The sequence below is a fragment of the Merops nubicus genome, unplaced genomic scaffold, assembly GCF_000691845.1.
Source record: "Merops nubicus isolate BGI_N331 unplaced genomic scaffold, ASM69184v1 scaffold23662, whole genome shotgun sequence".
Taxonomy (NCBI): Eukaryota; Metazoa; Chordata; class Aves; order Coraciiformes; family Meropidae; genus Merops; species Merops nubicus.
In genome coordinates this window covers 23,247-50,000 of record NW_008595944.1, presented here as the reverse complement: position 1 = coordinate 50,000, position 26,754 = coordinate 23,247, and the positions used below count along the sequence as shown (strand labels likewise).

At 36.3% G+C, this 26,754-nt stretch overlaps 1 protein-coding gene across 1 annotated transcript in view; it reads right to left on the bottom strand.

Moving 5' to 3' along the window:
* Positions 1-172: 172 nt before the first annotated feature.
* CPEB2 (cytoplasmic polyadenylation element binding protein 2) overlaps positions 173-26,754 on the bottom strand; it is a gene marked incomplete at its 5' end in the record, with an annotated part of 47,565 nt that continues 20,983 nt past the window's right edge. The window contains 6 exons of the mRNA XM_008936244.1: positions 173-1,463; positions 5,806-5,987; positions 7,653-7,767; positions 8,056-8,174; positions 15,040-15,129; positions 16,739-16,909. Of these exons, the coding sequence (XP_008934492.1) occupies positions 1,236-1,463; positions 5,806-5,987; positions 7,653-7,767; positions 8,056-8,174; positions 15,040-15,129; positions 16,739-16,909 (905 nt within the window). The remainder of the gene's footprint in view (positions 1,464-5,805; positions 5,988-7,652; positions 7,768-8,055; positions 8,175-15,039; positions 15,130-16,738; positions 16,910-26,754) is intronic.

Genomic DNA, 26,754 nt, shown 5'->3' with positions numbered 1-26,754 from the left:
TAGGAGTCTATTTTCGTATGCGTTTGTCATGGGTTTCACATTTGGTGACTGGTTAGCAGTGTGCTGGCCATCTTTGGTTTGTAGAGGAAATCTTAACCATGAACAATCAAGGGGGCTTAAAAGAACTTTTTAAATGCTAGCTTTTTACTCAAACTTGTCTCTATACTACATCACGCCACGTTAAATAGAAGCACACATCACAAAATTGCACAGGGATTACAATATTACATCCAGTCTGCATAAAATTGAATTCCACTACTGACCAGGTCACAAAATGGCTGCACTTTCTAGTCTAAAACTAATTTGCATATTGTACACATGTAGGACATTTTTTTACTTCAGTCACAATAATGCATGCAAGTTTGTTTTTTGTAACAAATTTTGTAAATTTGCTCATGCTACCTAGTTTCAAGAGAGCCTTTTTGAACATTTGCAAAAACTCACCTCTTGTTAATTAATAGTTCTAGTGCATGCATATGGTGTATACAGGTAAGTAAACATGCAATTTTTTTTTTCACATTCTAAAACTATGGCAGTTTAGGCCATATTGTGCTGCCTGCATTTAATCTGTAATGCAGTGTGTCTTAAACGTTTCAATCCCGTATTAATAGGTGGCATTACACATAACACCTATATAGCAGCAAAGCTAATACAGCTTGTGATTAAAAATGTTTAAAAATAGCTAATAAATCAGATTATCTTGAGGTATTATTTCTTGCAAGTCAAAATGGAGAGCAAAAAATCAACCCTAATTTTTAGTTTATGTATACACTGAAAATAGCAACAACAATAAAAATAAGCTTTTTGTAGCAGACATATTCCATCTTCACTATTTTGCTACCTTTGGTAAATTACTGGGGCAGATCTTGAAGTTAAAAACCCATGTTTAGAAATAAGTGCACGCTTCACCCACTAAATATAGCAGCAGACTGTGCCCCTACGCAAAAACATTCTCTTATCTAGTTTTAACTTTACATATAAAAATAACTTGGAGAAAATACAAAAAAACATCTTATTTTAACATGAAAATATCACAAAAATTAGTAAGCCTGAGATGTAGGGTTTTGGTGAAAAACAAGAGGCTTGTAGTGTTTTGGCTGCTGATAAAGATGCATGTATTGATAGCTGGGGTGAAAAGCAGAAGAATGCACTTATTTCTTCTGCATGTCAGTATCTTCAAACACAGTAAGCCACATGCACCCTTCTCTCCTTATGCAGATGCTGGTTCACCATGTTTAATTCCAGCGGAAGTGGATCTGACGTGGGCGGTCAGCCCCCTCCTTTACCAATGGCTTATGGAATTCACGTCCTGCACGAGAGTGGATGTTTGCCCAGCAGAACTCACAGTAATACTGCAGGCAAGTGACATTGGCACAGAAGAAAGGAGCAAACTTCCCACCGCATCGTGCGCCCTGGCATTCGTCACACATCTGGTCATCCAACACGTATGGCTTTACCTCCACCTGTTGGAGTAAGCCAGAAACAAAAGTCTAGTTAACAACTTCTTCTGCTTAAAGTGATATCAGGGCATTCAGTTTTCATCTCATTAAACACCAACCCAACCCACAGAAGTCTGAAATCAGACATATTAGTACCTTTAACTGATCACTCGTTACTCTATCACTTGTCAGCTACAGATTTATCCACACAGTGAGCAGAAGAATTCTTGGCAGACCTTTAGAGGTACACTACAGATGTATTAAAGAGCTACAGCAGAACCTCCCGCTAATTTATTCTGGATGGATGTTCTGGGCAAATGATAATATGGAAGCATTTGTAGAAAACATGAAGAAGCACAGAAGTCTCCCAACTACTGTCATCAGCTCCCAAATGTACCCCAACATGACATCCAATTCTATACTGTTTAGGAGAAAATAATTTAACATACAAGAATATAACCACTTATAAATTAACCCTTTTAAAAAAAGTAAGCATCTTCATGTGCTACTTCTGTGTGCAAACTAAAAATACTTTCTGCAGGCTGGAATATAGGCCTTTTAGCACTCCTCTTCCCTGTAAATCCACTCTCTATTTCTAAAACATGGTTGAATTTACAGCTACAGATTTCAGCAATCTATTATTTTCCTTTTTTTTGTGGCTTTGGACTGTACAGGCATTTGTATTAAACATATTTCTGAAAATATTTCTCAAGGCTACAGCCTGCTAGAAACACCTGTCTAACACAGCCTCTCTCTGCCAAGCACATCTGACTGCCAGAGTGGAAAAGGGGCAGGGGTCCAGTGGGGAGCCTGGGCTGGGGCTCTGCGTGACTGCGCTGGTACAGACGGCCACCAGACAGGAAGGACAGCTTCGGAGTGAATTAAGAGGATATCTGAGTCAAAAGGAGTCGGCTCCATCATTAAGGAATGTATTGTTGTCTTCCATGTTTTCCTCACTTTTGAATATGTGGCAAGAAGAGTTATTCCAGTTAATACTAAACCTCTCTGCTGTAAGAGATTCTTTTTCTGAGATACTATTACCTGAGATGAATGCTACACAGACATTGACTTTTTGTACTATATTCACACAGAATGTTTGAAACAGTAAAGAACTTTAAAACGCTGTTTTTTTCCATTCTGTTTCCAGACAAAAAAAAAATTTACACATACAACTACACATTCCAAGTTTTACAGCAGAATAGTTTTCACGTTCTTAGCTTCAGAAGTAGAGGTCATACTTGACATATTAAACACACCTATGTCTGAAATAGAGTATGCTTCTTCCAGTAATCTGTATTCAGTACAAGTCTACTACTTACTTCACTACAACCACCTGCCTTATCACAAATTACACTCAAACTTTACAATAAACAGGTACCTTCTTCGTTCAGCGTTACTGAAAGTCTGAAGCAGCATATATTTCAAGCTTCAGTGCATTAATGTACAAAGATTGGTACAAAGATGATTTCTAATATATCAGAAAAACACTCTGGGGAATGAAGGACCACATGAAGTGAAGGCAGACTGCAGGCATACGAAAGTTAACAACATTTGAAGGAATTGTTTGGAGCTGAAACTCCAAACAAGTTTCAAGGAAATGTTTGGAGCCGAGCTTTCATATATGATAAAACACGAGCACTTTACTGGAGAAAAACATCTGCTGGAGAAACTAAACGTATCTACACATCAAAAGAACTGGAGAGAAGCAGCAGAGTACCTAGGTAAGGAAGAAGTTAAGATCACAGACAGCGTTTGTTAAGTAACCGTGACACTAAGATTTCCAATTACAGCAGGAAAAGGTATGTGCAAAAAAAAAAAGCAGCTATTAATATTTTGAGTTCAGAAGGATAAACAGGTGACCTGCAAAATTTAGCAGTGACAAAAAGAGACTTTTATACAGACAAAACTGGTTGTGAAAAGAACGTGAAAGGACAGCAGACCTACAAAAACTGGGTTTAACTGGTGTATGAAGGCTATGCTAACGAAAAGGGTAGGAGAACAGCCTGCTTTTAAGATTTCAGTGAAATATGCAATATATTGCTTTTTTAGCCAGCATACATGCACATCTCAGAGGAAGGCAATACCTGAAGCAGGACTATCTTCCTCACGTACAGGAACAGTGGCTTACAGATATATACCAATTGCTTGCTTCTCTCTACATCATCAGTAATACTAATTTCAGAATTACAGTGTTCCTTGGAAAGAGGCTCTCCTCCTATCACTCCTCAGTAATGAAAATAACTGAGTTGTATAAATATATATAATTACATAAATAACATTGACTGGCCATATGATTTAATTAGTGAAAATTATTTCAAAAATAAGGATTAAAACCCCCTGAAATAAAGAAGTTCATAAATTCTTCCCATCATAAGATTTACAGACAAATTTATTAAAATACCTAGATTTGTCAGTGCTGTATTTTGCAAGTGAAACACCTCTGGAGTAGCACATTTTTAAAAATAAGGAAAAAAAAAAAAGGATGCTAATAAAAATGTGAAGATTCCAGACTTAAGAGGATATCTGAGTCAAAGAACTAATTCAAGAATAAGAAAAGCAATACTACACAAAGAACACATAACAATCAAAAAAGAAACTGAGGTATTTAATGAAAAAAAACTTAGATATTCCTTCCCTCTTCCCCTTAACCTGTCAAACCCATGAACAACACTATAGATACTAATTATACTTGTTTCTTTCCTTTTTTTTAAGGAGTGATTGAAGAAATAATTTATCTACTGTTTTTATCAATTAAGTCTTGTGGATATTACTTACCTGTTGTCCTCCTGAAATCTAGTATTTGGGGTAGATTTTCAGATTTTTTTTGTTCCCTGTCCAAGCAGCCTGCAGCACATGTCCACTGTTTTACTGGAGATTTCCTGCCCACTAAGTTTTTCAGTGTTCTATTACACATTAACAAGTTAAATCCCTCTCTCTGTAGACAGTAAGTGCTGCCATTTTAGATGCCTGCTCAGCATCCAAAGAGCACTTAAAATCTCTGGTGACCTATCATAAAAAACAAAACAACAAAACTAGAGGTGGACCCAACTGTCCACCTCTAAATTTACAGTCAGGTCAGTTCATAGCCAAATGCACAATAGATGGTTCCTCAAACACACTAAGCTGAGCTGGATTCTGAAGCTAAGTGACTCATTTAGCATTTTTTTTTTTTTAATACAGAGTTATGGATTCTGGTCCTTATTCCTATTTTATCCAAATAATCAAATGCAAGATGATTAACAGTTTTATTTCCTCTCATACAGTCAAAGTGTCAAGGCCACTTTTCCTGTTACATAATTAGCCAAAAGTTAGAGCTGTTAATCAAAGTCAGATGCAAGTCATAAGGCCAGCAACCCCACCAGTGATACTTAACTGTCGAATCTTAATGTGAAGCCTACTTCACTACCCACTTTCAGACCCACTCATCCTCTGGACAGGACCACATTTGGGGATTTCAGCCCATGAGGCAACTGGTATCTGACAGTCATATGTAAAGCTGTATTATTCTGTCTGTTTGAAAGGAGAGAAGCACACACTACCTCCCTACAGCAGACTTTTGTTAACTGTACTACTTTCTTTTTCCCATGTCTTTGATCTGTAGAGGAGACTGGACCTTGATCTACTTTACTTACTCAACCCTTCTTCCTCTAAGACCTTATTTTATATATAAAAAAAAAAATCTATTAATACCACTGATACTGACTACCTCTGCAGCTCTTGACATTAAAATTAGTAACACTTAAAACTGACAGTTTAGATGCCAGTTTTATTTGCTACTATTATACTTCTAATCATGACTATTAAAGTTGACTAGTCTTCTTAATAAACGTTTTGTTTATCTAGCAATAACCATCAGTAGCAGCTAGAAATGTATACTGGCAAATACTATGAAGACTCAGTCAGAAAAGATAAAGACATTTTGTATTTTAGGTGCTGAGTTTGAAGTGCTGAGCACTAACAATTACCGCTGAAATTAAAGGGCAGCTGCAAATATGAAGCTAATCTGAAACCAATGAACCATTTTGCAATGAATGACAGAGGAATTATCACGGTATTTGGTTTCATTAGAACAAGTGAGAGACAGAAATTTTTAAGCCCTTTGCCCATGCACAACAAAAGCAGGAACTGCAGAATGGAAAGAACATACGGCTTAACGTATGCTCAAGGAACACACTGCTGCTCTGTGGAATGCATCTTGTTTGCCTGGGGGCATTCACAGTTTAACTCCTGGAACTCATGGAGTTATAGGAATACTGAAAGAAATGTGGAAACTGGCATGTCGGTCAACTGCAATATTACCATACCCTGAAAAGATCCTTTCCAGATCCGTCACTCTCGCCTTTATTTGAATTTCTGTGTAACTTACTCGTTTATCGATATCGCCGTGCTGGAGTTGAACAAACCGAGCACTGATGGCAGCAATGTAACTCTGCTGATTGGAAAAAGCAACACGCCCAGCACCTTTTGGGTATTTCAGCTCAGGGTCAGTATCGATTCCTGCGTAACAAACTCCACCATAAAGACGGTCCATGATCATGGCCAATTCCACTATTAAGAAACAAAATAATGTTAAACTGTTCTTACAGTACATATTTCATATAATATGCTTATATTTAGAATTACTAGAGAAGTTAGTTTTAATTGATTTTGCAACAGTCAATGTAGCAGCAAAAAAAAAAAAAAAGTAAAAACATATTAAATAAGCTCTGAAATACTCAGCAGATGGATCTCTCACAACGAGGGAGCATACATCCAAGGAACAATGGAACTGCAAGTCCTTGAAGCCCTTGATAACCTGGAAACTGAAATGCCAGAGCAGTTTTCTTCAGGGATTACAGCAAAGGGCTTTTTGGGCAGACATGGAACGTAAGCTGTATAAAATAGATCCACATGCCACAAGTTCCTTGGTGCATGTTCTCTGGCTACCCTGATGCTCTATGTGCTACTTCAATTTAAAGATGCAGTTGGTATCTTTCTACCAGCCATACAGAGCTTGATTATCTCTACAGCACTACACTTACCCATAGATACTAAACTTCACTGAAATAAGTCTCTCAGATTTTTCTGATCAAGTATTTTAGAAATCCTCTAGTAATATTTTATACTGAATTTAGTTTTTTTTTAATTGGGCAGAAAACACTGGGTTTTTTTTCCTAGAATTAGTATCCTCTGTATTAGGGTATAAGTGTCACATCGTTTTTCAATTGTTGTTTGAAAAGTCTCCTAAAATTTTACTGCTTTTGTGAATTCATGATTTCAGAATGCCAAAGAAGTTTCATTTTCACATATACAGGGCAACCATTAAATTTATCACAGGCATTCAGCACAGTGGTCTGCAGTATTTGGACTGAATTTAAAGAAAAATTAATTTGCAGTTGGAACACGCTGTGTTTATATTCATTTACAGAGCTCGTTCCAGTAGAAAGTACAACCTTACAGGTAAAGTAACAGAAAACCTTGAGCATTGCAGGCCCAGGATAGAAAAATTTAAGATTCTTTATACACCAGATTTGGACTGTCACTTCTTGGTTCTCCTACATCTTCCATCTGACAGCTCATGTTTCTGTAAGAGTAAAATTTATTACAAACTATGGAAGACCAATGAAGTCCAGGAATCATTGTAATGGAAAATGGAATTTGAACCACTGCATGTTATGCTTCTACTTCCAACATTCACTTCAACCTACTTACTAGAAAGAAGGCCACCATAAAATATTGTAAGAGGCTACTGCTACCAATCTGACAAAGCAGACCTGTCCAGGTTGCACAGCAACCACTCCTCAGCTACAGAAACATTTAACTTTTCCTTCATGCACACTGACAAGAGTCCTGCACAATTAAAAAAAAAAAAACAAACCCAAAAAAAACCCCAAAACCCCCACAAAACTCTTTCCTGACATAGTTTATACTACAATTCTGCTAATATGATTAAAATCTTTTCTAGAACATTTGCCACGTAAGCTTCCAGCCAATCACAATGATGAACGGCAATTTATGGCCAAAGCCATATGAAAACAGTTACCAGAGAAATATAACAATACACCAACGTTGTACCGCGGTTATAACTATTGTGACAGTCTTCTGGGTTTTTTTATCTATCTATCTATCTATCTATCTATCTATCTATCTCCACACAACTATACAACAGTACGTATGGTTCATATTATTTCCAATAATCTCCCACTTTTATAAACAGCCACAGGTTATACTCACCAGCTCTTAATGGTCTAGGGACTCCTCCAACAAAAATAGTTTTTCGAGGATCAAGGGGCTGGGAACCATCCATCACAAAGTCACTATCACTTAGATTCCAGGGACGGATCTGAACCTGTTACATTGGGAAAGGAAAGGGTATGCTACTCTCAGTTTTGCTACATTGTGGGTATATGCTCAACAGCCTATATAAACAGTCATAACCCCATTAGCATAGCACGTCTAGGTGCTCTGTTTTAATCCTATTAATTCAGAACATTACAACTTTAAAATCATCCAACTGTTCCAGATGTTGAGCTCTGCCAACAGTAGTTTGCTTTTGATTATTTTCATCGTCATCACTTCAAATGCAGCTTTAGACAGATGGCAGCTAGAGCCTGCGGGCCATCTACTGTTTACTTACTGGCTTGTCCTTGATAGTAGGACTGGAAACACACAGATAGAGCTTTCCATCTTCTTCAATGCAGGCATCAATCAGGGCCTGAACTGAACTCTCTTCTTGGAACAGGAGGAATGCATAACCTGGAAGAAAAGCCAAACCAACTGAGACTTTATCTTATTTTTATTTTTCTTAATCATCTTCACCAGCAACTTTTCCATACAAATGTGTGTAATTCAAAAGAAAGTCAACCCAAATCTTTGTTATTAGTCATCTTCTTTAAATATGTACTGCCTTATGATCAACAGAATTTCTATCCTTAAAATAATGGTCAAAAGAGACTAATAACTAAATAAAAGCAAAGATGTGTGCTCTATCATGTACTGGAACTCTAGGCTGTGCATAATTCATTGGCAGCAATGGATATTATACAATGAAAATCCGACTTGGCACAAAGGACTAATCTCTATTCTAGAGATTAGATGGAAGTACTTTGTTACATAAGTGACCCAGCAAACATCCCAAACACTACAAAAATAGGAATTAAAATGCTTCTTTAATGCTACAGTAAAAACAGTTATACAAGCAAAGAACCTCACAAGTTAAAATATTTTAACAGTTACAGTATAATGATACATACAAAATCTGTTGCTTGACAGGTGCTTGATAGCGCAATTAGGGTTGTAGTCTAAAATTTACTTCAAAAGGACCATAAATCCACATTTCTTTCTGACAGTACTACCAAGTGTGGAATTTTCACAGAAAGTTATGTTTGAATGGAAAAATAAATTCTGAAGCAGCTGCTCTAGAGAGGGTTTGGCAAAAGGGATCATGTCTGCTTCACCAAGCCTCTTGGAAATCACACTATTTCTGAGAGAAGCTAGTTAACCACTGGCAATTTCTTATTGCAGACAGTGTAAGTCTTCAAGGCAAGGATGGTAGGGTGCATCTTGAAAAGCATTACAGATTGATTCTGTAATCAAGGCGTTAAGAACATCATAAGATTAGAGAAACAAATGCACAGCTGATTTTAGATATGTGGGAACAAAAGTAGAGTTTAAAGAAAAAGCTCTAAGGCTTATACCAGTCTAATAGCTTTATTTCTTATAACTTAATTTCTTACCCCTCATACCATGGTGATATCATAGCTACCTATAATGGACATGTGACAAAGTTTTTCATATTCTATATTTTCATGTAAATCAATCTTAGTTTCTTAGCAAATATGCTGCACAGAATCTTTGAGCTCAGGCTAGGGCATTTCCTCGAAGTCCATTGTTCATTGCCGAACAATATTTTTTTGTGATAACCTAACTTAAGCTTAATTAGTAATTATTCATATTCAAAAATCTGTTTTGATGGGATATCTTTCAGTATTTATCTCGGAAGGTAAAATCCACGTTACCCATGCAAAGCTCACTCCCTGAACAAGGGCACGTGCACACTGGTGTGGGTGAGACCAGACTTGTGCAACTGTCCTTACTTGTGCGGACACCAGACACACATTCCTGTTTGAATGGAGAGCTCCGTACAAGAACGATGGGAGTGGAAAAACTTGTTTAATCAGAGAGAGGGCTGAATGCACATATCAACTAAAGGGATCAGATATACAAAGTAGGACTCACAGCCAGAAGTAAAACATTTTGCCAGATGCCTATTTTCCATCGGCTCATACCCTAAAGCACACCAAGGACACTGCCACATAGCCCCTGATACATAAAGATGGTCTGTGCCTACCACCTGTATGCCTGCAGCTACTAATATACTTCACTGTGGCAGCTTGTAAAGAGATAGAAAATTTAAATACAAGAACTTGAGGGAACATTAGGATTACTATATCGTACCAGGTCCGAAATACAAGGAAAGCAATACCAAAACTATACATTAATACTGCTTTCTCAACATTAGCTGCAGAAGACGCACTCGTGTCTGGGTTCATCCCACTGTCAGCAGACAGGCTTGTGCCATGAGCTTAGCTGCACTACTTCCTCTCTGAAGACACCAAGATTGTTAGGGTATAGTCTGTACTACCAAATTGGTGTGGTTGTAGTTCTGATCTATAGCTCTAGTCCTTCAACAACTTACAATGCATTTTAGTTTGTGTCCCAAATCTACCCTGGAGGAAAATAACCAGTTCTCTTGATGAAGAAAACTAGCTAGAGAAGATAATTTTCTCAGATGTTGCATTTTGTAGCCGTATACAGAAACAGCAGCCCCTTCCAAAGAAGGCCAGACTGTACAGTCTGCATACAAACCACTCTCCATCACCTGCCCTGGACCAGGGTGCATTTCCTGGCACAAATCAATTTTTGGTGTACATCATCAGTCATTTAACAGCTTCACACCCAATAGCAACCCAAGTCTGCTGACAATGGAAAAGCACAACTGCTCTTAATAGTTTTCTTTGAAGGAATCTTCTTCATAGTTTTGTTTTGTAGCTATACCAACAGTAGCAGGTCACCATCAGACATTATTTGCTGAGAGACAAAGCTTGTATGTTCTGCATGTGTTTCATAAGGTGAAAAGTATTTGATGTAACAGCCTTATAAAAATTTCTTGTTCATGTGCATCTCTATGAGGATTTATGCCTCCTGTGGGAGACAACGTTTAGGTAACCCCTGGTAGTGTTTATCCACTTGACTAAATTCTTCTGCGTAACACTGCAACTATTACTAATAGTCTTATTTTCAAAGGCAATCAGTATGCAAGGGTATGATAATACCCATATTACTTAATACTTGTCTTCAGAAAATTACCTCAAATAATAAACAAATCTTTCTGGAGCTGATCAATGGCTTTAGAACATACTACTACATTTTAGAACTACATTCTTCTAGCTACTACCTTGATACCTAAAGATACTGCACTGGTTATAGTCATCGTTACTCTAAGCTGACATCTCTCTAAATGAAACAAGACCAAGAAATTATATTTTTTCTTTTGAATGTATTGGGTCATTACTGGCAACAGAAAGCCCACTGGATAACCTTGAAGAGTCCTAGTTATACTACCAAATTAAATCTTTTCATTTTTTTTCTATTACATAGAGAGCAAATCACAAGCAGAGCATTCTGGACTAGATTGATACTGGTAGCTAACATGACTTTCTGAGCGAGGTACATTTTCTTTATTTCATAGTAGCACAGAAGTTTATCAGAAGGAAAAAGGACTCATCTGCTATACGTACCCTGTATAAATCAGAGTGCAGCTTTTAAGTTCTATCAAACTCCAGTTAAGTTCTATAACCAGAGGCTTACAGAAGGAGTCAAGAGTATCAGTGCAAGCCAGCATGGTACTGTCCATGCCAGACTCTCCCCAGAGGAGACTAAATGGCCTTAGTGCAGTGCAATTCTTGCCCATACAATGCTGTGCCTTAGCCTTATAAGCTTAATTACAACCTCTAGGGAGGTGTTCAAAAAATGTGTATACATGGTACTTCAGGACATTGTTTAGTGGTCATGGTAGTGTTGGGTTGATGGCTGGACTTGATGATCTTAGAGATCTTTTCCAACCTTAATGAGTCTGTGATAAATCAGAATCAGTGTAAACTGCAGGCTAATACAGATAATGGATCTACATTTGATGATGGGAATAATTCACATCTGGGAAGGACACACAACATTTAATCTATTCCTCTTTAAAGAGATCTCATTACATTAATTAAATTTAATCTTTAAAACATAATTCTTTCACTTGTTCAGTTTAGTCATCTTTGATGGAGAATTAACTCCAAAACATTGGAAGTGGAAAAACTGCAGACTGATACAACTGTAATGTAGCTATTAGCTGAGGCACTTTTTGAGTGGGGGGGGGAGCAGGATTAATTTCAAGATCAAACACCTACTTCTGTATTTATGCAGTGACTGTTTAAGAGATCCAGTTTACGTAGTCAGTGGTGACTGGATGGCTCCTCAGCTGACCAAGTAGTACACAGAAGTGTCTAGCATCATTTATGCCCTAGAGGACTTCAGCTGGTGCTTCAACAATGCCATGCCCCATTTGTGAGACCCATGTAAACCTTTCAGAAATCCTCAGTTCAGGTAAATGAATCAAGCCCAACATCCTTATGTTATGGTGACCTGAACTGCCCTCTATACTCCACTGACTGTACTGGCCAGATCCTTATTGATTAAAGGAACCTTAGACACTAATCACACATGAAGACACATATAGCTACTTGCCTGAAACCAGAGCTCAATCCTACCCAATGTGATCAAACAAGGTGGCAACACGTTAAACAGAACTTGGATGGGCCTGAGGTTTTGCTTCTTAAACTACAAACAGAACATTTTCAACCTAATTTTTTGAGTCAGTTCTAAATTAGCAGTTAAGAACCTTGAATTAACAAATCTACTGCACAGCTGCTGTGGTAGAAGGCAATAGAAACCCCCAGACAATTAGAAAAGGCTGAGGATACTGTCCTGTTTAAATCAGATTATCCTGTTTGATACAGACTATAAATAGTACGGAGCAAACAAACTGGGCATATTTCGAAAGGCCCTCTTTGGATTTGCATATCCTCATGGCATCATTTCTTAGAGAGCTTCATTACCATAAGGAGTCCTCAGCTCAGCAAGTTGCTTTGGACCTGTGTACTGCTTCATAAAAAAAAGTGTATTTATTTGCCAACTATGTAATAACAACGGTTATGATAAGCAGTGGCAAGTCAGAAAGGAAGGGATCCTCCATTCCAGCTGGCAGATCACTTACAGACTTTGTACTTTGATCTCAACAGAATAATTTTTTTCTGCTTCAGAACAGAGTTTCCATGCAAGATTTGTGTGAAGTTTTTAAAATTTTGTTTTCTCTGAGCCTAATTTTGTGGTGAACCAATGCAAAATGTAATTAGTTAAGAACAAGCAGTTGGTGTTTCTCAGGAGGCAGGCAGCCTTGATGGATCAGGACACATTTTGCATTTCTTCAAGTAAGGAAATACTTATGAACTTGGCCTTCCCTCAGGACTTTCTGTAAGCAGAAGGAACCACAGCCTGGAAAATTGAACAAGATTAAAAGGCAAAAAAAAAAAAAGGCAAAAAAATAAAAAAGCAGGCTGCTTCTCTTCACCACAAATGGCTATTGCATAAATCAGTCCAGAACCGGATAAATCTGAGATGTATTTGGAAAATAATATTATGTCAAATCTCTAATGAGACTGAACAAACAAAAATGATATACACTGAACTGACTCCATGCAGGGTAACAAATTAAAATTGGAGATGAAAAGTAAAAAACTCCAAACAAACTGTTGGGCTAATATAGTGTATATTTCAAATTACTAACTACTGATCCATCTGAAAGCTTTCTTAGTATTTGGCCTACCTTTAGTAGTTTCATACATATTATTAAATGTATGTATACACAGTTCTTGCCTGTACATGTGAGTAATACTTCAGAGAGGCAAACTTTTAAGAAATTCTTCTGCAGAACAATCTACTGTACTGAAAAAAACCCAGATATAAATACAGTAATGTTTGGTTGTTAATAGTAAGCTTTATTTCCAGAGCACCTACATAGAGAAACCTACACTGTATTTTAAATATGTTACGTTACACTATAAAATATGCATAATGTAGTACAATGAAAATGAGAATAAAGTTTTAAGACTGAAGCACAGTAAGCGCTATTAAATGTCAAATAAGGATCAGCTAATCATGGGAAATCAACTTAAGGCTTAGTTCACAAGTGTTTCCTGAATTAATTAGGTCAGCAGACTGAAGTTCTTCTAGTCGAATTTTCTGCTTTTAAGAAGCTCTGCTTACAATACAGATTTTTTATTTATTTTTTACTGTGGAAATGATAACTATTCCAACTATAACAAAAAGCTTTATTAAATAAGGAAGCCTGGAAATATATCCTTAAGATGTTCAGATGCTGAGACAGGATTATCTCTGTGGAAATGAATCCAAGAATCCATTCCTTTCAGGTATGAATATGTTACTTCTTCCCTCTTCCATATATGCCTCACAGACTCTGTGAGATGCACCTTCCTCAAAGAGTTCCTCAAGAATTTACCTTGGTACTTTATGAAGAAAGATGCATCCCTCAGGGCTATCAAATTTAACTTGACAGTAGGTTTATGTATCAGGCTGACAATCAAAAAAGACAGACTCTCTTTGTTTGTCTTAGAATTTCCATGTTGTGTTCATAATTACTATTCAAATACTTCCAATTCTATTTCCCACTCTTTAGAGGGCCCATCTGGGATAACAATTCCATCTTTTCCCCAGCATAGATGGTCAGATAAATAAATGAAGAAACAGTTTATAAAGGCACTGTAACTACTTTTGTCACTTCCAGGAATGGAACAAATTGCTGCATTCTCTACAAAATTAATAAAATCTGCACTGCTTTCATATTTGAATCAGACTTATTGCATTTATTTCACATGTACCAATACACGATTGCACATGCACGGAGACATGCTACACAATTTACCTAAAGTACAGAAAGGTTTTTCCAACACTTTGTAAGTGATGTTAAAAAAAATCTAGTCTAACAGCAACACTAGAAATAGTTAAAAATCAGTATTTAATCAATTATCAAAAAAGATAATTTGGGCTTCAATAGGAAGTTCAAATCCTAAAACTGAAATAAAAGTAATATTATCTTGATCAGATACCCAAATGCATCCTTCTGATTTCTCCTTCTAAGTTCCTATGAAAATTTTAATCTAAGATTTAGCCTTAAAAATTTAATCAAATTTCACTTTTGGAAACTGGATAGAAATGCCAATACAGAACTCTGGATTATTGACACATACAACGATATAATACTGATCTGATATATGGGAAATCAGAATATGGAAAATACCTCAAGAATCTTTTTTGTCTCCTTCAGGAGAAAGAATTCAGGTTTTAGACTTAGTATGTAAAGGAGTCGTGTCTGAACCTGCAGTGAAACTATACAATTAACTGTCCACAGGGACTATATATGATTCTGTTTGAAAAAAGATAGTTTCCCAAATTACGATTTGCATTCAGTGACAGATCAAGACCTTTCAACTCTTACCTTTTGGTGGAAAATAGGACTTGCTTTCTGCTTTGTGAGGCCAGTCTACTACCAAAGGCCCAAATCGTCTGAAGCTAGCAGTAATTTCATCTAAGAACAAGTGTAATAGTTGCAATTAAAATAAATTGCATAACTGAATGAAAAAGTACTATCAAAATACAAGGAAAGATCTTTTTTTCCAAGCAGAAGATGACTTCTCGTAGAAAAAAAGGAACAAAATTTCCAACCTTCACGAACAAATAAACTTAAGTAGACATCTTCCAAAACATTAACATTTACACAATAGATTTCTGATGACTTTAAGCTTGTTTGTTTTTTATTGCTTAATATCTGGAGCATTTCAGAATCATATGGGCAACTGAAGGTAGCGGTGAAAACTGGTGTGGTACTTCCTTAAATTCAAAATCTGACCTAAATATAATTGAAACAATTTATTGTTTAGTGATGTGCAGTTCAGAGCTTTGTAGATAGATGCCCATGTAAGAAGTACCAGCACAATGAAACAGTTTTGAGCTGATACTATGCACAGATCAGGCACATTAACTTAAAACTGCACATTTAGAGGTGTTTCTAACCCAACCATGAATAGTCCTGTTGCAAAATCTACTATGCCATCTGCACACCTTTGTGAGATGTCTTTCTATTCCAGCCACTCCTCCCTGTCTTGACTATAAGAACCTTGGGCAGGAGGAAAAACTGAAACCATCTTAAACTCCACAAGGATCAACAACTCAAACACAAATATGCTCCATTTCTTTCATTTGCATCCCGCCATCAGCATATAAACAGGCAGGAAAGAAAAAAATATATAGTCATGTGTCTTTGTTAGCATTTGTATTAAAGTCAACAGTATACATTTGAATTAGAAGCTAAAGTGCATCAAAGAAAAAGCTGAAGTATATTAAAATAAATACTTTAGTATATTGCAGGAGGGCATCACCATAAAGATGAAACCAGAGTATAGTCTTTCCATGTCTGAAATGTATTTAACCAGTCAGCTTATTTGGTTTGCAAGTTACTCTAGGATTACCATGAACCTTGTAAAGGGACTTCTGTTTACATTACCAAGCTGGTATATAATTTACATTTACCTGCACAGAAGAAATGCAATTTTAAAGAGCACAAATACTTCAATTCAGCCCTATTGTACAAAGCAATTCCAACTGCATCACAAACCGAGCTTCTGTGGTACATTCCATGTTCAATGCATCACAGCGTGCCCTACCACTTGACCTTCCTCTGCCTTAGTTTCTCTGTTTATGAAGAGGAATAATGTTAACCTTTCTAAACCACTTCTGAGATTTGTAGGTAATAGTAAAACAGAATTTGAAATTCAATTGCAAATAGAAATTTTCTATGAATAAAGAATAAAGCAGGCCCAGCTAGAGGACACTGTGAGGGGCTAAGATGTATTTGAAAGGAATATGCAAGGTAAGCAGGAACACAAATTCCAAGCATCACATGCAACCCTACAAAATGCAAGAGCAGAATCAGAAAACTGCACCATCTGAAAACTGAAAGTGATGGATGATGTCAAATGATATTAAACTTAACATATCCATCTACTCTCATTAAAAAAAAAAAGCCTTTACATCACAACATTATTTTCCTGAGTGAACTAACTATTTCTACAACTACTTTTAGGTTTTTCAAAAGACTCTTTTCTCTCCCTCCCAAATTTAGTTTTCAGGCAGCTCACCTTCATCAATATCTGGTGGAAGCCCTCCAACAAACACTTTCCGAGAGAAACGCTCAATTCGTTCTCCATTCTGATGAGCTGAATAGCAGGTAGGTGAATTCAAGACTCCAACTTGATCACCATGACCATCGTCCAGCAAAGCATCATCTATTGGGAAGAGGGAAGAACGACCTTCAAAAGAAAAGATAATGAATTATGAAAAGAATTTTGTGGCAGTACATGGCTATGCAATTTTAGGGAATGGAGAAATAGTCTGGAAATGTAAAAATGAAAACACCAAGATATTAGAAAAGTATGCATTAGTTTAAAGAAAAATTAAGAAAAATGCATTAAACCTCAAAAAGGTTGCAAGCTGACACCACTGTAAGCATAATACACTTCATACTGCATTATACAGTAGTTACTCTGCTGCATCCAGTAGCAAAGTAGTAATTGTTTTTTAAATAGTCTTATTTATGAAGAGATCATATTAAGAGCTGCTTAAGTGAGTTTCATTAGTTTGCCTTTGGTTTAGCTTCAAGTTAAATTGCTGACTTCCATCACCTGAATGACTTCTGCATGTCTAAAAATATTATAATTTAATTGAACAAAGGGAAACAGAAAACAATATGTACACAACAAGAAGTTTAACACACGTTTTCTCTTTTCTCTTTTAAAGATAACTATTGCTGATAAAGTAAGAACAGATTTAATTTCTAAGAGAACAGAAAAGAGTTTTAATAAATGTGAGAAATGTTAACACTTGAAAAATGAGTCACAGTGCTTATGCCTTGTGGTGGTTCCTAACATCTAGCAATCTGCAGTAAGATTATAGTTACCCTGAAAAGCAAGTGTAAAGCCTGAGAAGTTCACAGCATGGCTTTGCAAATGCAAACTGATCAAAAGACATGTAGAGATGGCAGGGGGGACTGAAAACATGGTAATTCTGTCCCACTTCCCTCCTATTTCATATTTTCAAATCTTGGACTCCAAGTTTTAAACTCCAAAAGAAAAAGACTCAGTAGGCCAGGAGATGCATCTTAGTTTATTCAAACTTTCATTGCTTTAGACTAGCAACAGATTAAAAACAATTTCAAATTCAGAAGGCAAACTGCAAAACGCCCTAAAAGAAACACTTTTGTGAAGCAAAATAAATACCCCACATGATCACTTCCTGTTTCTCTCACTCATTCGTTTATAACAATTACTAATTAATTCAACTGCTTTCCAAAAACAAGCAAGCAAACAAATCCCAAAAGGAATCTAGCACACTTTAGGGAAGCAAGTTAATTTTCCAGCTCAAATAGCCAACTTCTTCCAGATTCACCCACTGCAGATCTGTGTGTAGGAGAAGCAGGAGGTCCCTGGCAGCTAGGTCAGTACCTCAGCTGTGAGCCATACTGCAGCCTGGAACTTTCATCCCCTCTCAGGGGAATCCTACCAGGAAAGCCCTGTTGGAACACCTCTCCAGACACTGTGCTGATCAGCTAGGGGTGAGAGCAGCATGAAAGCCATTCAATTCTAGAAGACCACCTCAGAATCAACTGCTTAAGAACAGGGCTGGAGAACAGACAGCAGACATCACAGCCAGTGACCTATGTTATGATAATTCCTAATGACCCTGACATGGTATCTAAATCCATGATAAAAATCTAATACAGCAAAAATACTGAAAACTCAAGATGACAGTAAACAACAAAACCTAATGAAATGTCATGAGGATCACAAAACAACAGCAGGGCCACAGGACTGTACTAAATAAGAAAGACTAACTACAACATCTTTAGGGCAGCACTTCACATTTATGTCTTCAATAGGCATCCGATGGAGAGAAGTACATCAAATGCAGAAAGCTGTAGCAGGGTCTTCCTTTTCATTAAAAATGGTGATATGCATGTTTGAGAACATGACTGGTGGGCAGCATGTGATGGCATCCTTGCTCCCTATTTTAAGGACGCATTCCACAGCTAGGTAACACATCAGTAGAGTGCCTTTAGAAGTGGAAGCATGTAGCTGGTGCTCAATGGGGCAGAAAAATGAGGAAGCAAGAGACAAAGTCAATACAGTTGGAAGAAGCAGCCAGGCAGACTCTAACCATGAAAAAATGGTAAGATTTGGTTACACAATCAAGGAAGGGGATATAACAAAAGATTTCTGAAGGTCTGGTGAATGATGAGGACAACGGAGCTGTTATCCTAGTAACGATGAAAGGAAAAAGTGGCTAAAGGAAGAAATAAGACCCAAACAGAAGGAACCAGCAGGAAACCACAAAAGTGGAAATTTAATTTAAGAGTTTTCATGAATATGAGAATTACTCTTAACATCTTAAATCTAAAATTACTGTAATGTAGCTGGGTTTTTATAAAAAGTACATAGATTCGCTTTTTACTTCTGCAAGTCTCTATACTGCAGGAAAAAAAAAGAAGAAACTTCAGAGACTTAGTAACACACCAATTTTAATAAGCTTGTTGGGATTAGAATATTGCCACAAAAGCATTTAAGTATGTATGTGTGGTTTTCAATTTTTGTTCTGTTTTTTAAAAAACAACACTCATTAAACTTAAGGAAGGTGTCTCTTTGGACCATGAAAATTACAGCTTTGTGTTTCTCTACAAGTACTTCACAGACAATTCCAACTTACAATATACACAAGTATATAGGGGAAAAAAAACCCCAAATATTATTCCTCAGGATACTTTACTTTTTTACCAACAAATCAATGTTAAAATCTACGAACAAGACTCTAAGGCTCTCTTGCCACACAGATTAAACCATAAGAACGTGTTCTGAAGTGATACTGGAGAGATCAGCTTTACCTTAATGTAGGCAAAGGTTTCCCAAAAGCACTGTAGCTGCTCAGAGAGCTAAGATGACACAGGACAATGGATTAACACATTTAGAGTCACACATTCTATGTGACTCCTAAAACTTTCGTCTCTCTCATCTTCACTTCTAAATGTCTCTCACAGGAAGAAAGCAAAAAGGTAATTTGCTGGGCTTTCACATTTCTCCCAATGACGATGCATTAAAAGGGCAAGTCCTTTTAAGCATTTGTTTCTTTTTGTTTTATGACAGGGAAGAGAATTAAGCAGAATCTGCCAGGAATCCTCAAAACACAATTGTACTCCTACATATGCTGACCACAACCTAAGATCATCATTCCTCTCTACGTCAGGGCTACCCATCAATCAGTTATGAGCCAATGCAGAGACCAAGAGAGCCAAAGGAACTTAGGTGCATGTTGTGAATACCAGAAGCTATCAAAGATCTTGCTGTTTTTGCTACACACTTCACACGGTCTTTTTAACCACCACAAGTCACGTCCTCATAGAGTTAAATCAGTATAGCTTCTCCAAGGTCAGTGAGCATACATCAGCTCATACTATGAAAATGTTGTCTATTTCTAGGAGCTGTCTACTAGATTTCCTGCCAAGTTCATGGAAGATTTTTAATTTTTATTCTGCATGCCATCACTTCTACAGAAGCAAAAGAAGATGAGTTAGAAGAACTAGCAAACTGTATACTTTCAAAGGGGGCAAAGCTGGCAAGCAGTAGCCATTAGCATGAACTACATTATGATTAGAACTAGAGTGCTTTAACTGATTAAAGAACTTATAATTCAAACTCTAAAAAGAGATCAGTGATCATAACATACCCAACTGCACCCCGCCTTCTTTTGATCTTCCCCAAACTCAGACAACATGCAGATAAGTGCTTATAATCAACAATCTGGATTAATCGCAATGATCAGTAACAGCTCAAACAGAATTAATGGTACTGTAACAAACAGAAGTGAATTACCTCGTCTTCGCCCATAACTCCTCGCTGCATGCAAACAAAGGACAAATTGTAAAATGTCAAATAACTGTTTCATGCCCACATATGAAAATATTTAAGATACAAAGAACTATGTGGGTAAGAAGTAAAAATCTGCATCAGTACTTGCTACTGATAACTGTAGATGAGAATGCATTAAAATATGACTTAAATACCATACTATTTTACTACTGAATCGACACTAGCACCAGCTATAAAGAATAGACATTAGAATATTTCAACACGTCTTCGTACTTGATCTTAACTTCATGTTACTTATGGATGCATAAATTATGGTAATTTTGTAATTCATCCTCAGAAATGTGATTTGTATCTTAAACAAGTGTCTAAATAAGACACCAAGTACCAAAATGGTAAAAAGGAAAATATTACTTTAAAAAGCACATAGCAAGTGTTCAATTAATCACAGAAACATCCTGGTCCATGGAACAGTTTGTACAGTCCTTTACAGTGACAATACAAATGCTATAAGCCATGACCTTCTTTTTTGCATGAAAAGACCTAGCAGAAAATTAACCGCAAGGTTTTGTTTGAAACAAAAGACTCCTTGTGGTAGCAAACAAAATCAGGGCACAAGTCACAAGAAATAGCATTGTATCTAAAACACTGCACAAAGGCAAAGCAACAATTTCTGACAGACTGCAACTAAATCCAACATTTTCCTAACTTTTGAGTTTTGCAAGATTCTTAAAGAGATCATGCTTATTATCAGAAGACCATACTGATTGCTGCTGCTGCTGCTCTGTCTGAAGGCCAGGAAACTAAAAATAGACAGATTACTAATACAAAAACTATTAAACTGTAATTTCGTAGTTATGTTTCCACGAAGTATTTTTTATTCCTACTTCACGGACTTTGTATCTGGGAAAGATTACTTTAATCATTACAGCATAATAGTTAAATAGCCAACAGAAAATATTACTATGAACCATAATGTTAACAGCAACATGTATGGACAAAGACTGCTGTGCCTCCCCATTATTGGTTCATTTTTACTAAGACTCCATACACCTCTTCTAAAAAGCCGCTGTGGTACTGGGACAAAATACACACAGCCTCATAAACTCACTGATTCATAAACATCATTCACTGTTTTATTCTCATATCATTAAATACTTATATCCTGGCACCTCCCATTTGCACAGGGTTTTTAAAAACTTTTAGTAAGTATAATTTCTTTTTCCTTTGTTATGTTGATCCCCTCCTACAAGGAATTCAATGGACTGCTTATGGAATCCTGGAAATCCCTCTTCTCGTTTTTTCAAAAGCCCACTTCTTAAAAGAGACCTGGGTATCTGACCAAGTGGAAACATCTAAATTCAGATTTCCCACATTAAAACAAGACTCCACAAAAATATAAAGTATTCTTCTGTTATTAGTTCTCTCAGTAGTTGCTGCTGCACAGGGAGGCTAATGTCAAACTTTTCCTGTGAAGTCAGAACTGTGTCTTGCAAGTGCCTGTGTCAGTGCTGCAGCATGTACGAATCTTTTCTGACTCTTGGCCAAAGTGACTCCCACATAGCATTAGCAGCAGCGTCACTAAGCCCTTGTCTAATGCTCTGGATGCTTTTTTTTCCTTCCAGAAATAAAACTAGAGTAACCAGACAAAATTCAAGTGTATTACATCCATAGCAACGAATGCAGTGCCATGTTATCTCTCAAAAGAATAATATATAAATGCATATTAATAAGGATATTTTGGGACAAGCTCTAGTAATATTTCTTCTCTTCTGCTCCTATCTGCTCAACAAATCACCTCAGCCTTTTTTTTATTTTCATAGTTACGACAAGCTGATATGCATAAAAATATGCATATCAGAACACCTGAACTGTTTTTCTTTGTACAGTTAAAAAAACCCAACAGTACTTTTAAGGATAAACATAAGTTATTAAAATGCTAAAACAACCACAATACAATTCAACTTAAAAGGGTAGTTGCTGCAGTATGTTTTGCGTATCTAAAAATTACAATGATGTACTGAAGTTATCTGTGTACTCTGCTTCAGCAAAACAATGAAATTAGAGAAAATAAGAAAACAACTGTACTTGATGTTGTCACATTATTTACTTTACTTGTATGACAAAGCCCCTTCTTTGACATTTATCTGTCTTGTCCATTCAGACTGCACACTGTTTTGGGCAGGGATTTTCTGCCACTTTGCATCTAGAAGAACGCAGTCCCATTCTTAGACAATCTGTAGGCACTCTTGCAATAAATATTATCATTCACATTAAAATGTATGGTTTTGAAAAACATGCTATTTTTTCCTGTTTTTATCCAGACATTAAGTGCATAGTGGTTATATGTAACTTGTTTTAATAACAATAAGTACCGAATTTTAACAAAAATGTTAAACCAAACCTATTCCTATCTTCATGAAATTCCATATTACATACACACATATATAAACTTACTCTGAAAATCTAGATGCTACCTGTGAAAACAGTTCCACTGAATCAAACTATTAGTATATTGTAAGCAATGAGATGGCTCCTTCTGAATATTAGGTTTAATCAGGAATATTTCTGTATTTACTAAAATAGCATGCACATGTTTTATACCTTTCAGAGGATATATGCTTACAGAGCATGTGGTCTATAAATATATACATATGTATTTAATTATAGATTTAGCCATATATAGTTTATGAATATATATGTATTTAACACACACATCTACCTAATTAGTGCACATATTTCGATAAATAATTACAGGGGAGACAGCCCTTTGGGAAAGGCCTGACACTGTAGGCAAATAATTCATTTACAACCACAAAGAAAGGAGAGATTAAAATTCTTCCTTCCTTCCTGAATTTGTTCAAAAAAAAGTCATGCAAAAATATTTTTTGTATTTTTAGTCTGTAAAACTGGGTATCTTAAATAGTGAAAAACTCTGAAAGATTTCAAGTGAGTGAGAAAGTACAAGAGATAGACTTGTATTCCAGAAAATAGAAATTAGGAAACACACACAAGAAGTATAACAGTGCCAAATAAAAATGAAGTCGAATAACACTGGAGGCTTCCAACATTAAGAGTATTGTCTATACAACAAAGACCTTCTCTTATAGTTAAAATCTTTTTCTACATCCTTGAAGTTACATACTACTGTCTTAAGCCTGTCCAAAAACCAAATACCCCCCTTTCTGCAACTTAAATCAGCTTAGCAATGGAAACGAGACACAGAAGTAAATATTTTTTGTGGATGTTTATCTGACATAAAGACAATATAATTTTGCATATTATGTGAGCAATGCTGTCACACACATAGTAAACGTATAATTTCAATTTTATACAGACATGTATTTCACATATATGCTGGAGATCAAATTTGTAGATATTTAAATAATTCAACTGAATTACTGAACTGAAAAATACGTTGTATTGTAGAAAAAATCTACTAGGCAAGCTTCCTATATTTAAAGATAACTATGGAATTTATGATAAATAAAATACTATTTGTCACTAACATTTCTGATTTAATGGTTGAATAGTGACAATGAAGTAATGAAACCTTTTTCATTAATACTTGTCATTTAAAGATACACTCATGTATTATGGCAAAAGTTTCTTAAGTGTCTAGACTAAAGGAGGGAGGTGCCTAATTCCCATTTTATTCTGTTGTATTTGGGTGTCTAAATTCTACTAAGATTTCCTTAGAAATCTCTATAGATTTTAAGGCTGAAAGAGATCACTATGACCAATAAAGTTTGGCATGCCTAACAGGAACTCATTTAGCAATTCCTGCACAGGGAGTTTAATAACTTCTGCTTGAAGTAAAACACCTTTTTGTAAGAGGCACAACAATCTATAGTATCTGTAAAATGGAGTCTAATACTCCCTTATTAAGCTAATGAAATGGTGAATTATGTTTCAATAGCCATACAAAAAAAAAAAATTCAATGCATTGAAACTATAAAAGGGAGGGAACTCTATAATGGGGAAAAACACCCTACACCAACAACTTTCACTTTTGCATTATTATTTGCTACAAAAGGGTTCTAAGTCAACAACTAAAGATATGCTCAGGTAAATCTATTTAAAATTATCTCTTTTTGACTTTTAAGAGATAACAGCCATTAAGAATGAACTGCTTTTTTTACAGTTTGAGCTGAAACAGATATGTAATTATCAGATATATGATTTATTAAAACACATAAATCAGCTTGCCTTTGGTTCATTTAAATAACAAAAACTGTAAATATGCATATTAGGTACAGTTCAGTAAGTGCACTTGAAATGAGCTGGAAAATATCTGTCATTTAAGAAGAGGAAAAAATAGGTTAAAAAAATTTGTCTAGAAGTGCTTAGTCTTAAAAGGGTTGAGGAATTTCAGCTTGGCTCACAACAGAAGCTTACTGGGATCCAGAGATACCAGTCTACTAAAATCAAGCAAGGGCCATGATCCAGTGTTACATATTAGTGCACACATAGATGGGCCCAGGATCCTTAGAAAAGTTGTTGCTTTGCTTTTATGAAGGTCTGATTTTCCTGCTCCTCCTTGTAGTGACTGCAGCTCTTACTGAGAAAGCAAGAGACAGGCGTGTGTCTCTGGATTACCAACTCTGCTCTTGCCCATTCCTCCCTCCAAGGCACCAGTTACAGAGACGCTTGAATCCACTTAAGCAAAGAAGGAAACCAATGTCTACAGCAAGTGTTCAAGTTGTAATTCTCATTACCACAGATTCGTAGGAAACCTCTTAATTCTTGCTAAGAAATGAAGGCTGTGCAGTCGGAGCAGCTGGAGCTTCCCAAATGCTGTTGCCAGTGCTTCTGTTCTTGGGCTGTAAGGAGCTGCAGTTCAGACACTCCAACTGGAGGTGGCTCTGAACGTTATGTGATTGCAGTGACAGGTACATGGTAGAGAGCTTAGGTAGCTAAACCAGGGCTCTGAATTAAATTCTAAAGGGCACCCCTAAAACTCGTGTTGCAGCACCTGTCTTTTAGATAGTCAAATTGTTACTTTTATCTCACCTGTTGAAGGCTGGAAATATTGCAGCTTTTAGAGAGGACAACCATCACATGAAGTGCTAATTTCCAAACTGCAGTAGAAACCCCACCAGCATTAATAACAAGATACTCTTTAGTGCATGTTGTAGCTCTGTGGTCATGTTTTCAGGATAGACCAGTACCACTCAGGTGCATTTTTGCAATGTTCATCATAACAGTAAAAACCTCTTTCCTAGATATTCCATAGAGGAACACTGCTTCCCACACGGTCTTTAGCATGCAAAACTGAAAAGAGAAGCTCACCATTCTAAGTATTAAAACAAATTAATTATATTAATTTCTGTATACAGATCACATTGAAATATTTCACAGTTGCTAATACGATTGTTTTTTAATACCTTCCCATCTGACACGTCATTCTAAATCAGCAGATAACTACAATTGCACACGTATCACATTAACAAAGCAGCTTGCAGAATGCCTGTTAGAATTGCCGTAAATACAGAAAATTAACTGTTATAAATGTAACATCAGGCACACTGATATTCAATGTATAGGAATCTTGACTGTGGGCTAAACACTAATTTTATTTCAAGTGATAAATAGCTATTTTCACTTTTCGAGATACTCTATCTTAAAGAGCTATTCAAAAATTCAAAGGACCTAATTCTTCAAATAAAGAAGAACCTTGTACAATATTTTCCTTCAGTAGCTATAAAGCTAAACTTGAATTTCTTCAAAATCTTAAGCACTTACTTGGTATTATACAAGGCAAATTAGCTATCTTTTTACAATTTATATCCATTTGCACAAGTGTAAATGACTGTGCAGAAAAGTAAGGCAATTAGAAAAACAGAGCTCCACAGAGCCACAAACCTGAAATAATTATTCTGACTGTATTTTTTTTTTTTTACAGTTAGGTTTTTACTTGTAAGATTTAGACTCATCAAGTAAATGACAACAGTGTACTTGCTTCACGTACAACAGCTTCCATATCTTCTCATCTAGAGAAACTGTGGCCTTATAGCTCTAACTTTTCCCCATGTAAAAAACATTTGTGTGCAAAACTCCTGATTTATTATTGACTTAGATGGATTACCAAGCTCTCCTTCCTTCTTTAGCCTTGAGCAAAGGCTAAAGTTCATGCCTTCACTGAGTAGCAGATGTTCATGAAGTTTGACCCACTGGGAGAGGAACATGAACATGAACTCTAACTTCAGCATATTTTGCAGTTAGAAACTTATTTGACAAAA